Genomic DNA, 26,368 nt, shown 5'->3' on the forward strand with positions numbered 1-26,368 from the left:
CCTTTTTTGTCTTTGAAATTCCTGATTTTCCCCTCGAGTTTGATTGATAGCCATGCTGGGTACAGTATTCTTGGATTCAGACCCTTCCTTTGCATGACATTGTATAGATTGCTCCATTCTCTTCTGACCTGATGTTTCTGTTGAGAAATCAGTCACTACTCTGATAGGGATCCTTTGTAGGTAACTTTCTGTCTCTCTCTGGCCACTTTTAAGATTCTTACATTATCGTTGGTGTTTACCAATTTAATGATAATGTGCCTTGGCATCGGTCTTTTGGGGTTCATTTTATTTGGGACTCTGTGAGCTCCTTGGCTTTGTGTGAGGTTTTTCTTCCCTATATCAGGGAAGTTTTCTGTCATTTCTTCAAACAGGTTTTCTATTCCTTGCTCAGTTTTCTCTTCTTCTGGTACCCCTATTATAAGGATGTTGTTTTGTTTCCTGTTGTCCCAAAGTTCCCTTAGGCTCTCTTTCTGTTTTTAATATCTTTTTCTAGAAGCTGTTCTGCTTGATATTTTTTTCTACCTTGTCTTATAGCTCACTGATGTGGTCCTCTGCTTCTTCTAGTCTACTGTTGATGCTTTCTTTTTTCTTTTTTCTTTTTTTTAATACATTTTATTGATTTTTTTACAGAGAGGAAGGGAGAAAGATAGTTAGGAACATTGATGAGAGAGAGTCATCAATCAGCTGCCTCTTGCACATCCCCTACTGGGGATGTGCCCACAACCAAGGTACACGCCCTTGACTGGAATCGAACCTGGGACCCTTCAGTGTGCAGGCTGATGCTCTATCCACTGAGCCAAACCGGTTTCGGCCTGTTGGTGCTTTCTATTGAGTTCTTTACAGCAGCGATGTCATTTTTCAATTCTTCTTCATTTCCTCTTGGTTCTTAGATATATTGTTGAATTTGTCTTCCATTCTTTTTAGCCACCTTATGACCATTTCTCTGAATTCTTTCTCTGACATATTGTTTTGTCTCTATTTTGTTTACTTCCTTTTCTAGTGATGTCTCCTTTGCTTTCATATGCAGGCTGTTTCTTTGTCTCCCAATGATCTCTTTTTTCCGGGTGTCTGGTTATATAGTTCTCTCTCTCCTTTTGCTAGGCATAATCTGACCTTTATGTGAGAAGCTGCAGAACTCCTGCAAATCCATGTGTTCATGCTGCTTGGGGACTGGTGTTCCTGGGTTTGCAGATGTGTGCTGTGTATTGTAGATCCCCGGGGTTTTTAGGTTTCTGATAACATACACTCCCCTTGTTAAGATGATGTGGTCTCCGTGTCAGAGTCAATTGCTCTGGGGGGGATTTCAGCAGCATTGGAGGCTGCCCAGTCAGGGGAACCTCATCTGGCAATGCCCAACAGTCCCTTGGAGTATAGCTGTCTGTCAACTCACAAATAAACACTCCCAGTGCAACCACATACTCTCCTTTCATTCTCTCACTCATGCACTATCTTGCAGTCTGCCTTCCTGTTGGCAGCCATCTTCCTCTTCTCAAAATAAAAATCAATTTAACTGATTACTTTGAAACCAAGCACTGTGAGGATGTGAATAAATTCCCAGAATGAATAAGGCCAGTGAGTCCATGGATTTTCTTTAGTGGTTACATGCTTATGGGAGTAAGGTGATAGTCTATATAATAAAAGGGTAATATACAAATTAACTGTCACTCCATACAAAGATGGCAGTGTCCATAACCAAAGATGGCGGCACCCATTCCTTTCAGTTCCCCTTGAGTCCCCCAGTCCTGGAGGGGAGGGAGATGGCTGCTGAGAGCAGGCTGTGTAAGCGGCCTGGTGGAATGCTTGCCTTGTCACCATGGCAACGAGGCAAGCATTCCACCCCAGCCACAGAGGGCCTCTAGGCAGGGTCACAGAACAGCTGGGGAGGAGAACACTTGCGTTGTCTCCCCAGTGACGAGGAAAGTGTTCCGCACCGGCCGCTAATGGGCCTCTGGGCTTCAGAGAGCCTCTGGGAAGCGGGCATGGAGATGCCAGGCCCCACAGAGAACTCCTGGCACACAGATTCGTGCACAGGGCTACTAGTACAGAATATAAATATACTAAGGTATGTGATTTGCTTAATTATCTGCATGGAGCTAGATTACTGGCAGTATTTAAATCTCAGGCTAACTTTCTTTGATCACTCAAGCTACTTCAGAGTCACAACTTCTGGGTCTGGAAATGCTTATGTAAAACATAAATAAAAATGAACTTTCAAAGCCTCAAATACAACCCCAAGTGTCTTTTCTGTTATCTATCGATATATCACTGGTTCTCATCTGCTAGTATCTATAATTGAGATCTGACTTAATTATTTTGTAGGGGACTAATAAACAATGACCCTAAGAAAACTGCACCTTCAATATAAAAGGTGTACCTAGTTTTTAGACAGAAAATGAAATTCAACTACAAAAAAAAAATTTGATTTCAATATTTGAAAGAGAAAGCCAGGAATGAAAAGATATCGATTACATTTTAAGAAGACAATTCTTCTAGTGAGAGCAATGTCATCAGAGCTTTGGTAAATAACTACCACTTTACACATAAGTACCTTCTACTCCTATAAAGTTGACAAACTACAATGAATTAGAAAGCTGTGTTGCACAACACAAGCTCCCTTACATTTTCTCCAACTTATTTTCTGCCTACACATATAACTCAACTCAGCGATTTATTTTCCCTTCACAGCACTTAAAATCTTGCTCCTCCCCAATCTATTTTAATAACACAATTAGTATCATATACACTTAGTGGCCAGATTATTATGATCTCTGAACACTTAATAATCTGGCCACTTAGTGTATATCCTATATAATAAAAGGCTAATATGCAAATTGTCCCCTCAACCAGAAGTTCAACCAGGAGGCAGGCCGGCCAGCGCCCATGTCCCCTCCCTCTGTCCAGGCTGGCTGAACCCCACCCATGCACGAATTCATGCACCAGGCCTCTGATGCTGAGTGGCCAGATTATTATGCATTCAGAAATCATAATAATCTGGTCACTCAGTGTGTGTGTGTGTGTGTATGTATATATATATATATATATATATATATATATATATATATATACACACATATATATATGATATTATTATGTGGAATTGTATGAGTTCCCTATATATTTTGGATATTAACTCCTTACCATATATATATATATATTATTTATATATCATTTGCAAATTTCTTCTCTCATTTAGTAGTCTCTTTGCTTTGTTGATTATTTCCTTTGCTATACAGAAGATTTTTAATTCAGTTATAAAATAAATCAACAAAACCAAGAGCTAGTTCTTTAAAAGGATAAACAAGATTAATGAACCTCTAGCCAGGCTCACTAAGAAGCAAAGAGAGCAGACCCAAATAAACAAAACCAGAAATGAAAGAGATGAAGTAACAACCAATCCCACAGAAATACAAACAATTATGAAAAATACTATGAACAACTTTATTCCAACCAAATGGGAAACATAGATGAAATGGACATATTCCTAGAAAAATGCAAGCTCCCAAAACTCAACCATGAAAAATCTAAAAATTTGAATAGGCCTATAACTACTAAATAAATTGAAACAGCAATCAAAAAGCTTCCAGCAAACAAAAGACCTGGTGCAGACAGCTTAACAGGGGAGTTCTACCAAACATACAAGAAGAACTAAAACCTATCCTCCCCAGACTATTTCAAAAAACTCAAGAGGAAGGCATATTTCCAAGCTCTTTCTATGAAGCCAGCATTATCCTAATCTCAAAACCAGATAAAGACATCACAAAAAAGAGAACTACAGGCGAACGTCCTTGATGAACATAAATGCTAAAATCCTCAACAAAATTCTAGCAAATTGGATTCAGCAATACATTAGAAAGATCACACACCAGGATAAATTGGGATTTATTCCAGAGATGGTAGGATAGTACAATAGTCGCAAATCAATAAATGTGATACATCACATAAACAAACTGAAAGACAAAAATCACATAATCATACCAATAGATGCAGAAAAAGCATTTGACAAAATTCAGCACCATTTCTTGATAAAAACTCTCAGCAAAGGGAATAAAAGGATCATACCTCAACATAATAAAAGCCCTATATGGCAAACCTACAACCAACATCATACTCAATGGGCAAAAACTAAACCCATTTCCCCTAAGAACAGGAAGAAGGCATGAATGCCCACTTTTACCAATCCTGTTCAACATAGTCTTAGAATTACTAATCATAGTGATCAGACAAGAAGAAGAAATAAAAAGCATCCAAATTGGAAAAGAAGTAAAACTGTCCTTATTCGCAGATGACATGATACTTTATATAGAAAAACCCAAAGACTTCATAAAAAAACTACTAGCCATAATAAATGAATTTGGCAATGCAGCAGGATACAAAATTAATAACCAGAAATCTATGGCCTTTTTATACACCAATAATGGACTCACAGAAAGAGAAATGAAAAAAAAATCCCATTTACCATTGCACCAAAAAAATTAAGATATCTAGGAATAAACTTAACTGAGGACGTGAAAGACCTATACTCAGAAAACTACAGGACATTGAAAAAAAAGATAGAGGAAGGCATATCATGTTCATAGATTGGTAGAATCAACATCATTAAAATGCCCATACTACCTAAAGCAATCTATAGATTCAGTGCAATACCTATTAAAATACCAATGGCATATTTCAAAGATCTATAATAGAAAAAACTCTCCAAAAATTCATCTGGAATAAAAAAAAGACCCTGAATAGTCACAGCTGTCCTGAGAAAGAAGGACAAAGTTGGAGGGATCACAATACCAGACATCAAACTATATTACCAAGCCACGGTTCTCAAAACTGCCTGGTACTGGCACAATAACAGACATATAGACCAATGGAACAGAATAGAGGACCCAGAAATTGACCCAAACTAATATACTCAATTAATATTTGACAAAAGAGGCAAGAGCATACAATGGAGTCAAAACAGACTCTTTAATAAATGGTGCTGGGAAATTTGGTCAGATACATGCAAAAAAAAATGAAAGTAGATCACCAATTTATACCATACACAAAAACAAACTCAAAATGGCTAAAGGACTTGAACATAAGACGGGAAACCATAAAAATCCTACAAGACTCCATAAGCAGCAAAATAGCAGAGATTTGACGTAGTAATGTCTTTATAGTCACAGATCCTAGGGCAAGAGAGACTAAGGAGAAAATAAACAAATGGGACTACATCAACATAAAAAGCTTCTGCACAGCAAAAGAAACCATCAACAAAACAATAAGTAAGCCCACTGCATGGGAGAACATATTTGCCAATGTTATCTCCAATAAGGGTTTAGTCTCCAACATTTACAGGGAACTTAACAAAAGGAAGATAAACAACCCAATCAAAAAAAAAAAAGAATGGGCAAAGGACCTAAATAGACACTTTTGTAATGAGAACATTCAGGAAGCCAAGAGACACATAAAATATGCTCAAAGTCACTAATCATCCGAGAGATACAAATCAAAACAACAATGAGGTACCATCTCACACCTGTCAGAATGACTATCATAAACAAATCAACAAATGACAAGTGCTGGAGAGGATGCAGAGAAAAGGGAACCCTCCTTCACTGCTGGTGGGAATGCAGACTGGTGCAGTCATTGTGGAAAATAGTATGGCATTTCCTCAAAATTTAAAAATCGAACTGCCATTTGACCCACTTCTAGGAATATATTCCAAGAAAACAGAAACACCAATCAGAAAGGATATATGCACCCTATGTCCATAGCAGCACAATTCACCGTAGCTAAGATTTGGAAACAGCCTAAATGTCCACAGCAGATGAGTGGATTAGCAAACTATGGTACATCTACACAGTGGAATACTATGCTGCTATAAAAAAAGGAATTCTTACCATTTGCAGCAGCATGGATGGAACTGGAGAGCATTATGCTAAGTGAAATAAGCCAGGCATTGAAAGAAAAATATCACATGATCTCAGTCATTTATGGATAATAAAAAACATTATAACCTGATAACAAACAAGATAGATACAGAATCAGAGAAGGATCAAAGAGGCTGGGGAGTGTTGGGAGAGTGGGTAAAGAGATAAACCGAAGTACTTGTATGCATACATATAAGCATAACCAATGGATACAAGACACTGGGGGAAGGGGAGTGAAAGCATGTGCCAGGGGGTAGGGGAGGCCAGGAGAAGGTCAATGGGGGGAGGGGGGGAAGGAGACATATGTACTACTATTTGTAATACTTTAAACAATAAAATAAAATAAAAAAATATTCCCAGAAGTGGAATCTCTGGAATATATGGCCATTCCATTTTTCTTTTTTTTCCCATCAAAATTTTTGAAATCTTATCTCCCAAAAGTGTTAAGAACCACTATTGCAGAAGCAGAAGTAGCTGCCCCTATTTGTGCTCTAAGTTTCCTAACAACATGATTAAAACTAGAAACATAGCTCTTTTTTTAAATATTTTTATAAGAATATATCCAAATTACTCAGCAAAAAACAAATAGAACCAAGTAGGTGGATTTCTGAAAGTTATTCATCTATTTGTATGTGTGATCCAGTTTCTCTACATTCTTGCCATAGTTGGATCCTATTTTTCTTTTTATATCTTTCTTTTATTATCTTAGATTTATTTAAAAAAAATAATTTCCTACAGTTAAATTCAATCTGGCCAGTATGGCTCAGTAGTTGAATGTCAACCTATGAACCAGGAAATCACATATCAATTCCCTGTCAAGGCATATGCCTGGGTTGCAGGTTTGATCCCTGGTGTGGGGCATGCAGGAGGTAGCTGATCAATGATTCTTTTTCATCATTGATGTTTCTATCTCTCTCTCTCTCTTCCTCTATAAAATCAATAAAAAATATATTTAAAAATTAAATTAAATTCAAGTAATGTAGAATACATTTCTACAACCAACATATAGTCCTCTTTTTTAAAGAAAAAATATTTTGAGAAAATTGTAATTGTAAGAAATAGTGGTCCCATTTATCATTCACCTAGTTTTCTCCAATGGAATCACCTTACATAAGTATAGTACAATACCACAACGTGCATATTGACATTGATACAATCCATCCACCTAATTTGGATTTTATTGGTTTTATATGGATTCATTTTCATCATCTATGCAAGTCTATCACATGTAGGTTCATGTGAGTATCATCATATTCAAGATTCAGAATAGTTCCATCACGAAAAGTCTCACTCATGTTGCCCTTTTTCACACAAAGTCCACTACACAACCCTCTCCTTAAACCTAGGTGACCATTAATATGTTCTCTATTACTATAATGTTTTCATTTCAAAAATGCTATGTAAATGGAATCTATCTTTTTGGATTGGCTTTTTTTCACTTAGCAGAATTTTCTGGAGATTCATCCATATCTTTGCATTTATTCATAGTTCATTCCTTTTTTTAGTAATATTCTGTAGTATAGATATATAACAGTTTGTTCAACCACTCACCTATTTAGGTTATTTCCAGTTTTGGGAAATTATTAATGAAGCTGCTACAGGTTTTAGTGAGCATAAATTTACATTTATCTAAAATAGAGACATAACTGAATTGCGGAGTCATATGGTAATTGTGCCAGACTCTTTTCCAGATTGACTGTACCATTTTACATTCTCACAAATAATTTATGTGTATGTGTGATCCAGTTTCTCCACATTCTTGCCATAATTTGGTATTACTTTTCCCTCTCTCTTTTTATCCATTTCCATAAGTATGAAGTCATATCACATACTAGTTTTAATATGCATTTTCTTAATGGTTAATGATATTGAACATCTTTTCATGTGCTTGTTTGTCATCTGTATATCTTTTCTGGTGAAATGTCTGAGGTTTCTTCCCTTAGAAAGAAAGCATTCAAGATAGGAATGTGTTCTTTTTACATAGGAATTTGCGCAATATCAGTGAATAATTTGGCCTTAAAAAATGTTGTTCGACTGGAATTTTTATTGCCTATCTGCTTAGACAGAAGCCTAAAATTAATTCTCACCCCAGTGCAAATGTTTCTGTGAAGAACTAGGAGAATACGATCCAGGAACAACACTTGGCTTTTTGATACTTTGACCATAGAGAGACTTGAGAGAATACAAATGAATGATGAGATTAGAGAGCCTTCGGTTGGCATTGGATTCAGTCATTTCATTAATACTTTTTCTAACAAGTACTGTTAGTGCAGATATTTTATATTCTAAGTATGCTTTTTATATATTTTAATGGATATCATTTGTTGCTTTGCTTAAAAGTAACCTTTGTATACTCACCCAAAGAGCAGTCTCCTTTGAGCTCAGGCAGGGCAGCAGAATTACCTGCAGAAAGAACCACCATATTATTGTCCTTGAGAAAAAGCTTGAATCAGAACACTTCAGTGGCTGTCCACTGCCTAATAAATCAAGACCAAATTTCTAAATGTGTTATTTAAGGTCAAGAAAGCCCTAACTAGCTTTGCTATACTGTCTTCCACCACTCCTCCTCTCAAGTGGTCTAGCCAAATAAAATAATATTCTCCAAATCAGGCTATCTTATATCAGTGTTTTTAATTATGCCCCACATAAGGCATCTTCGGCAGGAATTCTCAAGGAATTGACCATTACCTCTGTCTTGGAACTTGAGAATTCCTGCTGAAAATGCCTTATGTGGGGCATAATTGAAATGATATAAGATAGCCTGATTCCTGGAATGTGTATACTGATAAGCTTTTACCCTGCCTTGAATCCAACAAAATAGGTCCTAAAACCAGCAGAGTTGCTGGGCTCTAAACATATCATAGGGCCCAAACACATACTCTCATCAGGCCTCTAAATATCTCAAACATCACCACCTAAGAAAAACGAAGACATTTAATGAACTGGTAGGATCATTGAAGGTAAACTTGACTAGCCTCTTCTTCAAACAAAGAAGAGATTCAGTACTTCAATTTCTGCTTTCCCCCCCCCCCCCGAAAAAAAAGCAAACATTGCTGAGCCACCTCATTGCCTCTGCTGAAAGGCTTTCTGTATCTCCAGAGTTGACAGCCTCCAGAATATTAAACAGTCATTGACTTCTACTCCTGAACTACCGTAGTTTTCTATGAAGAACATGAAGTATATTGATGCTATCTGCACCCAAAGTAACACAGAAAGAACTTAGGAAAAATGTGTACTTAGTGCCTGCTAATTGGAACATTGTCAGCTAAGGAAGAGTGATTTTATGGATTTTAGAGTGTGCTGTAGTTCAATGAACCTGGGCATCTTTTCTTTTGATGTTCCCATTAGTATTTTTCTTTGTTAAAGTTCCTATACCATATGCTGCATGATTTATGGTGAAGTCAAACCAAAGTAATTTTGATAGTCATAAAATACCCTTTTTTGACGTCCACTTACCTGTTTCCTGCGACCAATATAACTGTAACAGTTACCTAATTCTGTTGTGACAGAACTTAATTATTGTGTGAATCATGAGTGGTAAGCCAGCCGATTTCAGTTGTCTCAACTATGTACTAGCGCTTTGTCACTTATTGCCAGATACTTGTTTACTTGGAGTTATTGATCAATTTTGAGCCATGACCAGCTACAGCTAATCCTAATGCATATAGTTGGCAGCTGTGAATTTGTGACTTTGCCCCTTGGAATACAAAGGCTGCCTTTGCCCACGCTCAGGCTGACTTCAACTTCTAAAGGGCAAGCCTTGGCCTCAGTAGGTGATTGTGATTATGCATTACAATGTAAATCTTTTTATTCTTAAATTGTTTTTCAGAAGACCCAGCTTTATTAGGAATTATCAAATTTGATTCTTATTGAGAAAGAACCCATTCTGTCTGTAGGTTAAAATAAACTCAGTACCCATTTGCAATTTTAAGAACTTAGCACCTCCCTAATTTGTAAACTGATTATAACCAGGCCCACTCTCTTCTAAAGCTCTTCTGTCAATTGTCATAGTCAGTGGCAATAACATCGATACTTATTTTACTACTAGAGGCCCAGTGCATGAAATTTGTGCACGGGGGTGGGAAGGTGGTTCCTTAGCCCAGCTTACACCCTTTCCAATGTGGGATCAGGCCTAAACCAGCAGTCAGACATCCCTTTAACAATCTGGGACTGCTAGCTCCTAACCGCTCGCTTGTCTGCCTGCCTGATTGCCCCTAACCACTCCCCAGCTGGCCTGATTGATGCTTAACTGCTCCCCTGCCAGCATGATCATCCCCAACTGCCCTCCCCTGCCAGCCTGATTCACCCCCAACTGCCTTCCCCTAAATGGCTGAGGGGACTGGGGGACTGAGGCTGCATGAGGCAGGACTGAGGAGACTGGGTGCTGCCATCTTGTGAGGGCTTGGCAGTCATTTAGCATATTCCCTCTTATTAGATAGGATTTGATTTGTTAGACTTTAATCTGAAGGAATATTACGTGCTTCAAAGTATATCTATACAATATTTCAGTATTATTATTATCCTTATTTTGTAGCCGAGGAAGAAGAAAGAGTAACTTCCTCAGTGACACACACCAGTCAACAGCACAGATTGGAATGGAGGAGATATGTGAATTTAATCTATTGAGTTGTGTGAATGGATTGGAAGAAAACCTCAAATATGTGGTCTTATCTGTAGGGCACAATTCATTAGGAACACTTTCTTTTTCCTTCCAGTTTCCCCAAGTAATTGGTTTTTTAAAAAAGAACATACATAAATCTCTTACGATCACAGATTTAATTCCTTTGTTATCTTCATCCTACTAGAATATGAAAAGGAAGGAGAGGAGACAGCACGAGACCAGATGAGTTTCCCAAGTAGATTGCCCTAATATAATAATTCAATGAAAGGTAAAAGCCACTCATGTCCATCATTCCCTGCAGCAACTCCCTTGCCCAACTTTTCCCTGAAGCCATTCCTGCTCTCATGCCTTGGGCCCTTCCCCACTCTTATCCCATTTTAGCCATCTGGGATCCCCTCAATAATTTTCCCAAATGAAAAATTGCTATCCTGATCCTCCAATAGCAATCAAGTCAACACAATTTAACTCAAAATTGCTCATTGCCCTCCATCAATTCAAGTCCTTTCTCTACCAGTTTTCACGAGTGGACATAAAACATACAACACAGATTTTAGGTACTCCTCTGCACACTCTCATGTGAGCAAGTGTGTACAATTAAGATGTAGACATATATAAATGACAATGAAGCACTTGACTAAATAGTATACTCCCATCATCTTTGTTATATAGGATTTTTGGTGCTGCTCAGCAAAAAAAATCAGGGCCCTCTAGTGAGGGGTTTATTAGTGTGCTAAAATGTGTTACTAGATGTGGCTAAAAAACACCCATTCTTTCCACATTGTAATAATATCCTCACTATGCATGTGGAAGGCAGTACAGCAGAATTAAAATGATGTAGAATTTGGAGTCATACTCCCATGTGAATTTCACTTCTGCCACTTACTGTGTGACATTTGGCAAGATTCTTCACCTTTCTGAGCCTCATTTTCCCCATCTGAGAAATGGGAATTATTATATAATAGAATTTTATTATCTGTTGTAAGCATCAAATGACATCATTAAATACATGCGAAGTGCCTGACACACAGTAGGTTATCAATAAATGTTTTCTTCCTACCTCTACTTTTTCTAAAATATGTTTTTATTTATTTCAGAGAGAGGGAGTGGGAGGGAGAGATAGAAACATCAATAATGAGAGAGAGCCTAAACTGGTTTGGCTCAGTGGATAGAGCATTGGCCTGCAGACAAGGGTCCCAGGTTCAATTCCGGTCAAGGGCATGTATGTTGGTTGTGGGTACATCCCCAATGGGGGGTGTGCAGGAGGCAGCTCATAGATGTTTCTAACTCTCTATTCCTCTCCCTCTCTGCAAAAAAAAAAAAATCAATAAAATATTTTTTTTAAATAATGAATCATCTATCAGCTACCTCCTACACACCCCTACTGGGGATTGAGCCAAGAACTCAGGCATGTGCCCTGACAGAATCAACTGTGACCTCCTGGTTCATGGGTCACCAGTCAACCACTGAGCCACACAGGCTGGGCCTTACATCTACTTTTGAAGACAGTGTTGTTTAGAGTGGAAAGTGCTACTAGTACAATGGGAAGAGTGTAGTTTTGTACTAAGACATGGAGTCAAATTCTAATTCTGTCATTTGGTTACCTTGGGTGACCTCAACAAGTTTCTTAACCGGAGCCTCAGTTTCTTCTTCTCTAAGATGCAGCATATAATACTTATGTCCTAGGTATAAGGTACCTGGCCCACAGTAGATCTCAATGTTAGATATTAATATTATGGATATAAAATTTTTTCTTAATTTCACAGATAGCAAACTTCTGTTCTAAAGCCACTCTCTGAAACTCGGTCTTTTCTTTGTATGAAAGTTTCTTTTTAAAAATCCCGTTTTCGACAGAGGAGAATCCAAGATGGCAGAACAGGTAGACACCTAGCCGTACCCACACACAACAATTTCAATAAGATACAACTAAAATATAAAATGGACATTACCCAGAACTACAGGAAAGTCAACTGACTGGAAATTCTACAAAGAGAAGCAAGGAGAAGGCCAGAAGGAAGAGCGGAGGAGCTGTGAAAGCCTAAGGTACTGAGACGTGCAGCGCGCAGAGAGGATGGAGCTGGAGAGGAAGGGCGGGGCGGCTGAGTGCCTGGCTGGTGTTCCCTAGCAGGAAGAAGATAAAAGCTCCGACTGTGCTGGGCCCCAGTTCCAACTGCTCTGAACCCCAGATCTAGGCCAGACCCTGGGGACCCAGGCTCATCCAGAGGGAGCTGGGCTGTAAGGCGGAACCCCTGGGGGAGCGGCAAAAGGGGGTCCTGGCGGTGCGCACATTGCTCGCAGAGAGGGGACTGTTGGCTGTGCCAGGGGATTGCCCTGGCAGGAAGGAGACTGGGGCTCCAGACTGCTTTGAACGCCACCTCCAACTCCACTTCCAACTGAACTGAACCTCAATACAGGGCTCATTGGGGGAGAGCCTAGACTGTTTGGTAGCAGGCGAATATCGAGGGCACTTTTCTCTCAGAGGCACTTGCAATGAGTACTGAAGGACCCTGAGATGCAGGAGCCGCATAGGGCAGGGCTGAAGGAAGCCAAAGCTGTAGGCTCCACCCTGAAACCACGCCCCATCTGGGAAACTGCGAAAATGCCTAGATGAAATAGATCACAAAGGAAAGAAATGGAGGACAAAAAGCGACTGGATATAGAGTTCAAATCTACGCTTATAAGGTTCTTCAAGAATTTCCTAGAAAAGATCTATAACACCTATGAGGATATGAAAAGAGATCAACTAGAATTAATAAGGAATCAACAAGAAATGATAAGGGATCAACAAGAAATAAAGAATACATTGTCTGAAATAAAAAATATTATACAGAGTCCTAAAAACAGAATGCAATATCGCAAGAATCAAGTCAAAGATTGGGAACATAAAGAGCCAGAAGACACTCCTCCGCAGAAGATAGAAGGCAAGAGAATCCAGAAAATTGAAGATAATGTAAGAAACCTCTGGGACAACTTCAAGCGAACCAACATCAGAATTATAGGGGTCCCAGAAGATGAGAGAGAGCAAGATATCAAAAACATACTGAAAGAAATAGTGACAGAAAACTTCCCCCACCTGGTGAAAGAATTAGACTTACAAGTCCAGGAAGCGCACTGAACTCCAAACAAAAGGAATCTAAAGAAGACCACACCAAGACACATCATAATTAAAATCCCAAGAGCAAAAGACAAAGAGAATATTTAAAGCAGCAAGAGCAAAGCAGGTAGTTACCTATAAAGGAGCACCTATACTAGGGGTGTCGAACTCAATCAGAGAAGGGGCCAAAATCTAAAATCCAGCCTAAATCGAGGGCCGAATGGTTTACTGAACAGTCATAAACTGTCATTGTGATGGAAACGCAGCGGAGTGCAGTGATGACAGAGCGGCCACATTGCAAGGCCTGCCGGGACGGATTTGGCCCGAGGGCCTTGTGTTTGACACATGTGACCTATACGATTGTCAGCTGATTTCTCAACAGAAACCATGCAGGCCAGACGGGAATGGCAAGAAATATTCAAGGTGATGAATAGTAAGAACCTACAGCCAAAGATAATCTATCCAGCAAAGGTATCACTCAGAATCGAAGGTCAGATAAAGAGCTTCACTAATAAAAAAAAAAAAGCTAAAGGAGTTCATCACCACCAAACCAGAATTATATGAATTGCTGAAGGGGGTTCTTTCAGAAGAGAAAGTAAATAAAGATAAAAATTATGAACAACAAATACGTAACTATCAACAAGTGAATCTAAAAACCAAGGAAATTAAAAAAAAAATCTGATGAACAATATTAACTGTTGAATATAATAGAATCAGAGGTATGGAAGGGGAGTGAACTGACGATTCATGGGGAAAAGGGGAGAGGGGGATGTGGAAAGAGACTGAACATAAACTGTGCACCTATGGATGAGGACAATGCGGGGTGGGGAAAGGGCAGAGGGTGGGGTGGGAACCTGGTGGAGGAGAGAAGTGGGGGGGGGGGAGGAACATTTGTAATAATATGAACAATAAAAATTTATTAAAAATAAATAAATAAAAAATAAAAATAAAAAAAGTAAAAATCTCGTTTTCTGCCGAAACCGGTTTGGCTCAGCAGTAGAGCGTCGGTCTGCGGACTGAAAGGTCCCAGGTTCCATACTGGTCAAGGGCATGTACGTTGGTTGCGGGCACATCCCCGGTAGGGGGTGTGCAAGAGGCAGCTGGTTGATATTTCTCTCTCATCGACGTTTCTAGCTCTCTATCTCTCTCCCTTCCTCTCTGTAAAAAAAATAAATAAAATATATTTAAAAATCCCCTGTTTTCTAATGGTTATATACCCATTTGAGCTGGCTGATGTTTACTTGCATTTACAAGTGACGTTATATTATTTGAAAGCTTGTTGCAGCATCATATTTAACTTTTTGTTTTGTTTTCTTTGGCTGTTCTCTCATTGCACGCTCCCATCAATTTCTTCTTGGTATCTGTAGAGCAGCTGCCTAGAGTGAAAATTTATTGTCATCCCTTCTCCATACATTCTCTGCACATATTTTGTAGATCTGTGTAGCACAGCTTTGCTTAGATGCCAGTACACTAGTTGTCCTAGACTCAGGGGTCCTCAAACTTTTTAAAGTGGGGGCCAGATCACGGTCCCTCAGAGAGCTGGAGGGCCGGACTATATGAACTACTAATTCCTACTGTAACACCTCGGCTGCGCTCACTGCCCAAAAAACCTGGCGGGCCGGATCAGACTCCTCTTCGGGCCGCATGTGGCCCGCGGGCCGTAGTTTGAAGACGCCTGGGTGCCTTGCCATTTATTTAATAGTAAGAATCCAGATGTGATGTCTCAATTCTTACAGAGGTCTGTCTCGGAACCTCTGCAGAAACTCAATGTGACTGGAAAGTTAATCAGCCACAGTGGTGCCCTGCTGTTACTTCTGCATGATGTTGTTCTGTTCATCATTAGTATCAGTTCATCATTATATAGTGCACTGCTCAGGACAGCTTTCTGTTCAGTATTGCTGATACAAATGTTTGGCAAGGCTAGCCATTGTGGTAGGATTTGAGGAATTCAAAAAGGATCCTGGCCCAAATTTATCTCCCTTGCTGTTCACAGTGCCTGAAATGCATACAAGAAACATTTCACTTGAACTTTGTTTCTTTAGTATAAGGCAATGTTGAAGTGCAAATGCCACTCTCCAGAGGCAAGGTACTCAGTCACTCACTATTCAGCTATTAATACTTACAGTCAGAAGTGCATTAAAATCCTAATTTGATTACAAGCTATATGATTTTAGGTAACTTGATAATTCTCTCTAATCCCCTCTTCTGAAATTTTTGATAATGACCAATGGTTGTGAGAATCAACTGAGATGATGCATTTAAAGCACACAATAAATGCTCAGTGAGCAGTAGCTGTTCTTAGCCTTAGGTATAGAAGGATCCTAAGGGAATACATCTAGGACTAGTAAATTTGGTTTGAGGGTCAGGAATCAGGTGATGTCTGACTGGTACTGGGAAACTGCTCAAAGCAAAGACCCTGGTGGGGTGGTGATAAAGCTAAGAAATAGCATGGAAACTCTGGGGACCTGAGGGGAGGAAGAGTTGGGTGGGAGGAAGAGGGAGGACCAAAACAAAGACAAACAATACTTACATGAACTTTCCAACAAGAAAAGTATAGTACTATTCAGGATGTGATGCTTTCTGAGGTAGTAATCTTTCATATCAGGAGTGTTCAAGCAGAGGTTAGGTGCTGGCTACCAATCTTTGAGTAAAGCCAGAGAGTTACCCAGACAAATCTCCATAGAATGGAAGGACATTGAAAGAGTCTGGTTCTGCCGAAACCGGTTTGGCTCAGTGGATAGAGCGTCAGTCTGCAGACTGAAAGGTCTCAGGTTCGATTTCGGTCAAGGGGATGTACATTGGTTGCGGGCACATCCCTGTTAGGGGGTGTGCAGGAGGCGGCTGGTCGATGTTTCTCTCTCATCGAAGTTTCTAGCTCTCTATCTCTCTCCCTTCCTCTCTGTAAAAAATAAATTATATATATATATATATATATATATATATATATATATATATATATATATATAAAGAAAGAAAGAGTCTGGTTCTTAGCTTTGTAAGCTTTGAACTTTGATTGGTAGTATAACCAGAGACTGGGATCCTGGAGACTGACTCACAGTTAAGTAGATTCACAAAATACCAATATATAAGCCAGAATACTAATTGATTAATTTATAATGAGAAGTATAACTTCCAAGTGGACCAGATACTAGTGTTTGCCCATCAGTACAGTATCTCCCTGTAGGCATATTTACATGAGGAGCTAAATACTAATAAGAAGGTTGCTTGGTGAGGATTAACTTGTAGCAATGGGAGTTCATGGGATAATTTTAATGGTTAATAGTTTAATAACTCCATCTCCACAATTGGGAAAGACTTCCAGAGTTTTACTGAGGATATTAGCTTCCTCACTAATCTCTCTGTGTCTTGTCTTGTCCTTAATATAATCCAGATTATCTATTTAGTCCTAAATCTGATCATATTCATTTGTTCCACATACTTTAATATAAATTCATAACTTTAAACTTATCATTACAAAAAGTTTAAAATATGGAGAAAATTTTAAAAATAATACATTGAGCACTTATATACCCATCATCTGGATTTAATAATAATAATTTTGCCATATTTTCTTTATGTGTGTGTGTGTGTACATGTGCATTCACGCGTGCTCGAATGTGTCTGTATGTGTATTGAGTTCACTCTTATTTTTTGAGTTCACACTCTTTAACATAGTTTTCTACACTTTTCATATTCTGGCATAATTTATTTGACCAGTTTTACTTTCCTTGGCTTCCCCTTTGCAACTTATATGCCCACCATACCTAACTACTGAATGTTAGTTCCCTGGATGTTTCCTGCTGTTCTTATGTAATATACTATTGCCTATGCCTGAATTTCCTTACTCTCTTTGCTTGATTAACTTTGTTCTAAAAGACAGCCACAACCATGTTGCTATAGCACCTTATGTTTTCTCCAGTCATAACATTTATGACACTGTATATTATTATCTGTTTACCTCTCTGACTTTCCTACTAAACTGTGAACTCATTGAGGGCAGGGACTGTTTCTTTTGTCTCTGTATACCCATACCTCTCCAGTGTCAGGTGTTCAGTAATCATAAAATCCAACTGCCTACCAGAGAGTTCTACCTAGTTATGTCATAGATACCTGAAAATCAATTTGTCTACACTGGACTCATCTCCCCTTCCTATCCACTCTATTAAATTTAAAACCTTCTTCCTGATTAATCAAGTGTCATTCGGTCTTCCAAACAAAGCTTCAGAGACATCCCTAACTCTTGTCTCTCTTTTATAATCCAAACAAGTCCTATTGATTCTACATCCAAAATACATTCCCAATTTATCTATATATCTTCATTCCCACTACCTGTGTATCCAGGCCACCTTCATACCTTACCTGGAGCATTGCCAACAACCTTCTATCTGGACTCCCTGCTTCTACTCTTTTCCCCTCTAATCTATTGTACATAGAGAAGCCATAATGATTCCTAAAATTCAAATCTAACTATATCTTACTCCCCTCTTAAATCCTGGTTATATTACTTCTTGCTTTTGGATAAAATCCAAACTCCCTAGCTTAACTCAAAGGACTCTCAAGAACTGACCCCCGTGGACCTCTAAAACTTTATCTCTTGTGCTCTGGGTTGTATGCAACCATATTGTTTATAGAGCTTGTAGTGCTTGTTGCTACCCAAAATTTTCAGTTTCATGCCTCAATACTTTTCCTTGTATTGTTCTTTACCTAAAAAGGCCAAACTTCTCAAACTCAGCACAGGTATAACCTCCTCTGGAGAGCTTTTCCTTACTTTCCAGTGGGTTAGGTTCCTCTTTTCTTTTATTACCCACTATTGCCCTATGCATACCTCTATCAGAGCATTTACACTATATACATAAAGTACTCTATATTGCAATCACAAGTTTGCTTGTTGGTTTCATCAAAGTTAATTCATTAACTTTTAAAAATGCTTTTATTGATTAAGGTATTACATATGTGCCCTTATCCCACCATCCCCCACCCCACTCATGCCCCCCCCCCTTGTTGTCTGTGTCCATTGGTTATGCTTATATGCATGCATACAAGTCCTTTGGTTGATCTCTCCCCCTTACCCCCACCCTCCCTTACCTGTTGGAACTCTGAGATTTGACGGTCTGATCAATGTTTATTGCACACCTACTGTATATCGGCCTTGGGCTAAACATTGGGGTAAAAAAAAAAAAATACATGAATATTCATTAACTTTTTGAAAACAGAATTCATGTCTTATTTTTTTTTACCCAAATGCTTAGCCCATGGCCAGTATAGAGTAGATATGTAATGAATATTTATTTAAAAAAAGAAAGAATGAATGTTAAAAAATGTCTCTCCAAAATTCATTTTTGTAGGTACTTTAGAAAAATATTTCTTTTCTTTTGAACACATTGTTTCTTCAAAGTACAATTTAGTTGATTGTCATACAGGTAATATTAATTGAATTTTGAGAGCTCTTCAATAAAAAAAAAATTAGACAATTTCTGAGAGGTGGTTGATCCTACCATTTTCTTTTCCCCTAGTTAATTTTTATCTTAGAGATTAACATCATTAATAGATATGAGTGCCATGCTATTGGCCCCCTATACTTACCCCTGTGATCTCTAAAGTCCATTTCAATTCCTAGGGTTCATGCCCATTTATTTGAATTCTAGGTGCTATTTGATTATGATATTAACTTTCTATTAGGTTTATCTTAAGCTATAAAAGTAAGAAGTGCAGCCGAAACTGGTTTGGCTCAGTGGATAGAGCGTTGGCCTGCGGACTGAAGGGTCCCGGGATCGATTCCTGGCAAGGGCACTTACCTTGGTTGCAGGCACATCCCCAGTAGGGGGTGTGCAAGAAGCAGCTGATCGATGATTCTTTCTCATTGATGTTTCTAACTTTCTGTCCCTCTCTCTTCCTCTCTGTAAAAAAATCAATAAAATATATTTAAAAAAACAGTATGAAGTGCAAATTGTCACATGCTTAATTTGGGGGAATAATATTGAGTAAGTAAATGTTGGGCCAAGACTGAGGGGAGTGATTGATCAGGAATTTTACAAATGTTGGGCTGGACAAAGTAAATTATATTTCTTTGGATTAAAAAAGTTACTAAAGCTGAACATTCTAAACATAACTTTATCTGATTATTACCTCAAAGTAACAACTTTAAGATTATTTTAAAAGTATTGTGTCCCTGAACCTGCTTAAAAATAGTATGTAACAGATATAACTTTTACATTTTGCTTAGTAGTGTCTCAAGTGCTTTACTCATGTAAACTCATTTAATCATCTGAACAACTCTAAGAGGTAGGTACTATTATTATCCCCATTTTATAGATGAAGACACTGAAGTACAGAAAAATAATTTCCCCAAGGTCAAAAGTTATCTGAAACCACATGTACTGGTATCAATTAAGTTTAATCAAATGCATATTCATTGAACACCCACTAAATGTAATAACCAACATAGTGCATAAAAATTGTACACTTAAAGTTAGGAGAAATCATAAAGCAATAGTGTCATGAGTGAATTGTTAAGGTGAGTCACTTCTTTTTTAGTTAGTGGGAAATAAAGATTATGTAGTTAGTGTCATGAATTGTACCGATATATCCATTTGGATAAACCTGGTTTGGGAAGACAAAGAGACTTAACTGACATTTGTGAAAACGAAATTCTCTTTTTGAACACTAAGATAACTTTTAGAAGGGGTCTCTAATGCAGTATATTTCGCATGGGGTATGGTAAGAGGGAAATACACAGGTATGACGCTTGCTTAATATATATATATATATATATATATATATATATATATATATATATATATATATATATATATATATATATATATATATATATATATATATATAAAATACAGCACCACCCACCGTACCCAAATTCTCTTGACTAGAACTCAGAACCTTCGGATCTGCGCTTTTTAGAAGTACTTTCACATTCTGGCACCTTAAGCCTGAAAAGCTTTTTAGGCAACTGTTAGGATAAAAAATGTGTTATTGAAATTCAAAACAAACTCTAATGCTACCAAAGAGCTAGCTCTCTTTATGTTCGCAGATTCTAGCTCCTCACCTGTCCATTTTTTTCCTCTTTTTTTTTTCCTTCTTTTTTTCTTTTTTCTAAAATCACACACACCTGGCTACACAGCCTTAGATGCTACTTTGTCCATCCTGTTACCCTTTTAAGAGGCGGATCCCGCAGTGTCCTTTCCTCCCTCCCAGCCACCTCTACCCCCAGCCGGCTGGGCGGAGCTTCGTGCCAAAGCCCCGGAGCCCTGCGCGGCCGTGGCAAAGGCGGCGACGGCTGCTCCCCGCGACGTCCGCCCCGAGAATTCGTGCCCCGGGCTCTAACGCCGCCCGCGCCTCCCCGTCCCCTCCCCACCTGGCGCGCACCTGGTCAAGGCCAAGGTCTCGCCGCCCGCGAGGAGGGCGCGTGTCACAGGCCCCAGGGAACCGCAGAGCGCGCGCCATGGGGCCACCGCCCGGGGCCGGGGTCTCCTGCTGCGGTGGCGGCGGCTTTTCCCGGCTGCTGGCGTGGTGCTTCCTGCTGGCCCTGAGCCCGCAAGCCCCTGGCTCCCGGGGAGCCGAAGCCGTGTGGACCGCATATCTCAACGTGTCCTGGCGGGTCCCGCAGACCGGGGTGAACCGCACCGTGTGGGAGCTGAGCGAGGAGGGCGTGTACGGCCAGGATTCGCCGCTCCTGCCGGTGGCTGGGGTCCTGGTACCGCCCGACGGGCCAGGGGCGCTCAATGCCTGTAACCCGCACACGAATTTCACAGTGCCCACGGTTCAAGTCTCTTGGTTGGCCCTCATCCAGCGCGGAGGGGGCTGCACCTTCGCGGACAAGATCCATCTGGCTTATGAGAGAGGGGCGTCTGGAGCCGTCATCTTTAACTTCCCAGGGACCCGCAATGAGGTCATCCCCATGTCTCACCCGGGTGAGTGTGGCTACTAAATTGTGTCTTTTTAAATCCCTTCCAAGGCCAGTTTCTCTTATTTTCCTCCATGCTCTCCTTCTATTTCTTTGCTCCGAAAGAAAACCAGTGCCCGTTCTGTCCCCACCGAAAGAAACTGGGGCCTCTTCTCTGGGAGATTTACCCTGCATTGGGGGTTGGGCAGAAAAAACCTTTAGAATTTGTCTCTCTGGGTAGAAAAGGGTAAGACAAACAGAATGCGGAGGCTGGCAACTGGAGGGGAGTGTTGGGACTCTGTGTCGCCTTTACCTGGTTTCACAAGGTGCGTGCATTGGATTAATTGGTGGTGGGCATTGGCTTTGAAATGACTTGGGAGAAGACTTCCTGAAAATCCCTTCCTCACTCTTCCTGTTGAACCTCAGGCCTGCAGCAGATTTCCCCCTCTCCTCTCCCTGTTTTTCTCTTCATGTTTCCTAGTATCAGGTACAAAGATTGTGTTACTGTGCCCTGTTAACCTCATTGCAGTTTTGGTGGCAACTTTGCTTTGCTCTTGGGCTCTTCTCTGCCCAGGGATCTCAGAGCCCAAGTGTTTGTTGGTATCAGTGCTTTCCTTTGCCTTTGAAAAGTGACAGAAGAGGTGATTAATGTTATTGAAAAAAGTAGAGGTTTATGCATAAGGATAGCAAAAGCCTAGACTTTGGGAAAAGTAGTAAAAGTGGGTCTTTAATTTCTGGAGATGATGTGGGTTACAATTTTTCCCTCTGTAGTTATCCTTCCAGAAACCTTTTCCTTAACTGTAATTAGATATTCATTATATATACGTACTGATCTTAGCCCAGAATTTTTGGAAGAAAAAGGAAGAGACATAACAGCAATATATCATAGTTGTTCAGAGCTGGGCCTCAAGTCAGGCCTTGGAATTCTGGTTCCATTTGCTTACTAGTTCTGTGACCTTGGACAACTTATTTGAAGTCTTTGAGTCTGATTTCCCTCATCAATTAAATGGGAAAGAACTAAGAACTACTCCCATAGGTTTGCTTAAGGATGAAATTAAATAAGGCCTATAAAGACACATCATCTTTCTCAGAAAAGTTTAGTTAATAGGATTAGCTTTTTAGGAGTCACTGGAGAAATTTATTTATTTAAGTACTTTCAGGGGTTTTTGTGTGTGTTTTCCCCCTACAACATTGTCTAGCACTGCCTAGAGAGCACTTGCATTGAGTGCCTGGGTGGCGTAATGGAAAGAAGACTGAATTGGAACTCTGGAGATTTTAGCCTCTTCTTTGCCTCTACCAGCTTTATAACCTTGTACTAATTACTTAGTCAAATGATAGTACAGAGGTAGGAGTTGGAAGCCAAGTTGGCAGAGTGCGCTGAGACAAACGTGAACTAGATGAACTCTAATATTCCTTCCTGTGATTCCTTCCTGCTGTGATTCTTAGATTTTATATTTATTAAAGGAGCAACTGTATCTCTGTTGGTTAATAATCCATTGATTAGAATGAAATTATTTTTTTCCTCTTTTTTCCCCTTGTACTTTTTTATTGTTGACACTATTTCCCCTTCTACCCAGACCCTACCCACCTTGGCCTGCATATTGAATTTATTGGGGTGACATTGGTTAATAAAATTATAAAGGTTTAAGGTATACAGTTCTATTATACATTATCTATATAATGTTTTGTGTGTTCATCACTTGAAGTCAAGTCTCCTTCATCACCATTTATCCCCTCTTTACCCTCTTCTACCACCCCTATCCCCTTTTCCCTCTGATAATCCACCATAATGTTGTCTGTGAGTATTTTGTGGGTGTTTTTTTGTTTTGTTTTGTTTCATTTTGTTAGTTTGTGTTGTTGTTTCTTTACTCACTCCCTTCTTAAAAGCTAATAAAAATGAAGAATAAGAACTTGGTAAATTTTAAAGTCCTTACATTTTAATTGGCTACTTAAATGCAAGGTTTTGACTTTGTCTCCTCCAAATGAGATTTACTTGCATAAATTATTTGGAATTGAAGAGTAGTCTTTAATTAAAGAGTTTCTACTCAAACTATTTTCATCCTGATAGTTTTAGGGGTAATAAAATTAATTTTGTTGCACTCCCACTGTGTGCCTGGCACCTTGCATACACCTTGGTTTCTGAAGTGTTGAGTTTTGGCAGAGAAAGGGTGGAAGACAAAAAGAAGTAGCCGTGGGGGAAATGTGGACAAGAAATAGCAATGTGAGCCCAGCTAGTGTTGCTCAGTGGCTGAGCATCAACCTATATACCAGGAGGTCAAGGTTGGATTCCTGGTCACGGCATATGCCTGCAATGCTTAATCCCTAGTGTGGGGTGTGCAGGAAGCAACCAATCTATGATTTTCTCTCATAATTGATGTTCCTATCTCTCTCCCTTCCTTTCCTCTCTGAAATCAATAAAAATATATTTTTTTAAAAAGGATGTGAATCAAATTCTGGATTTACCATACAATAGCTTTGTGTCCTTGGTCAGATTATTTAACTTTACTGAGTCTCAATTTCCTCAACCATAAGATGGTGATAATATTTACATTGCTGTAATTATTAATGATAACATGTGTGAACTACCTAGCAGATAATAAACACTCAATTAAAGTTAATTATGATAATAAGTTGATGCTAACAAAATGTAAAAAATAAACATACAAATATATGATTATGCAACTGTTAGTTTGAATACATGAAAACACTGGGAATCTAATCGTGGCTGTTTTGCTTCAGAATACTACATAGAAATAAAGCCCCAAATATTGATCACTTAATTAAATTACATTCATAAAGGTATTTTAATACTTTAAAATTTTCTTATTATCTGAGATTATGACTATGGCAAAGTTTACCATTAGACTAATTAGCTATAAAAAAGCTAGCTGGTTCCTTAAAGTATGGAGTTATATTTCTCTCTTGAACTCTGGCAGAAACTACTTTTCAACATGGGAAAAATCACTTTGCATTTCTTTCACGTGCATTATTGAACATTTGGCAAAGTGCTGTTTCTCATTTGCTTTGCTCATTCCTGAGATAAATCCTAGGGTTCGTTGTAATGTCTGGTCAAAAACAACCTATTTTGAATCTTAGTGGCAGAGAGGTAGGACTGAGGTTTAAGTGTTGATTATTTCAATATGTATTGCTATGAATTGCACAAGGGTCACCAAATGTGGAAAAGCCAGTGTTGCCTTCTTTGTTCACAAAAATCTCTCTTCACCCACTCTCACAGGGGACTGTGCTTGAATTGTTTTATCTTTGAGTTTATGCTGAGCATCCACACTCTTACCTATTACAAACCTATGACAATGAAGACCCTTTATCCCAAGACAACAGAAATAATTGGTTTAGTTCTGGTTTACAACTGTTTTAAAATAGTTGCTTTAAAACTTGTTTATTAGAGAGAAATTCCACTATATTAAGAGCAATTGATTAGAAAAATGAGGCTGTTTTTATGCATACTGACATTTTACAGAAGGTAAGCTGTAGCTTTGTATCAACCATGCAGTTTATTTCTGTATAGTATTATTTGGGTTGCAAAATATTCAGAAAATCCTGATTCACACAGATAATTGTAAATGATACAGTACATTTATTGACCGCTTGTCTTGCTATCTCTGAATATTTTCCAGTTAAATTGACCCAGAAACCTGGAAGAAATTAAGAGAACATTTTGTTTTCAAAGTTTAATTACTATTCATATGTCTTAACTATGAAAATAAGATAAGAAGCAGCCCAAACTTAGACTAAGCGCTAATGCCTTCTAAAATGTAGGATTGTCACAATAAGACAAGGTACACATGTTTTTTGTTATTGTGCAACTAATTTTTCTGCTTTCACCATGCATATGGGTCTGAACTCAACATACTGTCTAATTTAGCAAATCCTACAGGTTCAAATTGTGTAGATACTTGCTTGTACAATTTTCCTTGAATCAACATGTGCAGGCATAAGTTTATTGAAAGACTTGTGTAGAGCTATAACCTTCATAACCCATAACACATTTACAAAAACTTGAAATATATTCAAAGGTATGGCAGGAGAAGCATTATTTCTGAGCACTGTAAGAAAGTGAATGAACTAAGTAGTTTAGTTAATTACTGGGTGAAAAACATTTGCTTTTACTAGTATATATTATTGGAAGACAGTAGAGCATATTAAGAGGTTGGTTCTGTCAATTACTATTCTTAAAATCTTAGACCATAACTTCTCTAAGTATCAGTTTTTGCCTATGTAAGATGGGCATAATAATAAACTTGCATTATAAAGTTGCTGTGATTAAATGAAATAATCCAGATGAAGTTTGAGACAGTTCTTGGCATATAGGAAATTGCTATTTTTTTTTTATTGCAGTTAACATAGTTAAATGTATTTAGAAAATGAAAATAGAATATTATGTTTGTAGTACACAATTTGAAAACGAATGGCCAAGAGTACTTCAAAGTATACATTACCTGAAATCCTAAATTTAATTCTTTTTTGTTGTTGTTGTCAATCCTCACCCAAGGATTTTTTCCATAGAGAGAGTGGGAGGTGGGGAGAGAGAAAAACATCAATGGGAGAGAGATGATGTGAGAGAGACACATCTATTGGCAATTGGTGTGGGGCGGGGAGCCTGCAGCAGAGGTATGTGCCCTTGACAGGAAGCGAACCCTGACCCTTCACTCTGTGGTTGACACTCTAACCACTGGGAAAACCAGCAAGGGTCTAAATTTAACTCTAGGAATAGGGTGAGTAGACTGAATTCCTTACAAGAATTCCTTTTGACCCACCTTTATTTGTCATTGTTTTCTTAAATAACTGCTTTTCCTTCTATCTTCTACCTATCTTTTTTCTATTCACAAATACTT

At 38.8% G+C, this 26,368-nt stretch overlaps 1 protein-coding gene across 3 annotated transcripts in view; it reads left to right on the forward strand.

Moving 5' to 3' along the window:
* RNF128 (ring finger protein 128) overlaps window positions 1–26,368 on the forward strand; it is a 116,660-nt gene that overhangs the window by 24,764 nt on the left and 65,528 nt on the right. Inside the window, exon 1 of one of the 3 annotated variants that reach the window (XM_036460751.2) lies at window positions 20,863–21,543. The exons of 1 other annotated variant lie outside the window; for it this stretch is intronic. In XM_036460751.2, the coding sequence (XP_036316644.1) occupies window positions 21,075–21,543 (469 nt within the window). In that variant the 5' untranslated portion in view covers window positions 20,863–21,074. Of the gene's footprint in view, window positions 1–20,862; window positions 21,544–26,368 lie in introns of those variants that run through there. One more of the 3 variants, XM_036460752.2, reaches the window with a different exon arrangement.

This window comes from Pipistrellus kuhlii, unplaced genomic scaffold (assembly GCF_014108245.1).
Source record: "Pipistrellus kuhlii isolate mPipKuh1 unplaced genomic scaffold, mPipKuh1.p scaffold_m20_p_33, whole genome shotgun sequence".
NCBI classification, from domain to species: domain Eukaryota; kingdom Metazoa; phylum Chordata; class Mammalia; order Chiroptera; family Vespertilionidae; genus Pipistrellus; species Pipistrellus kuhlii.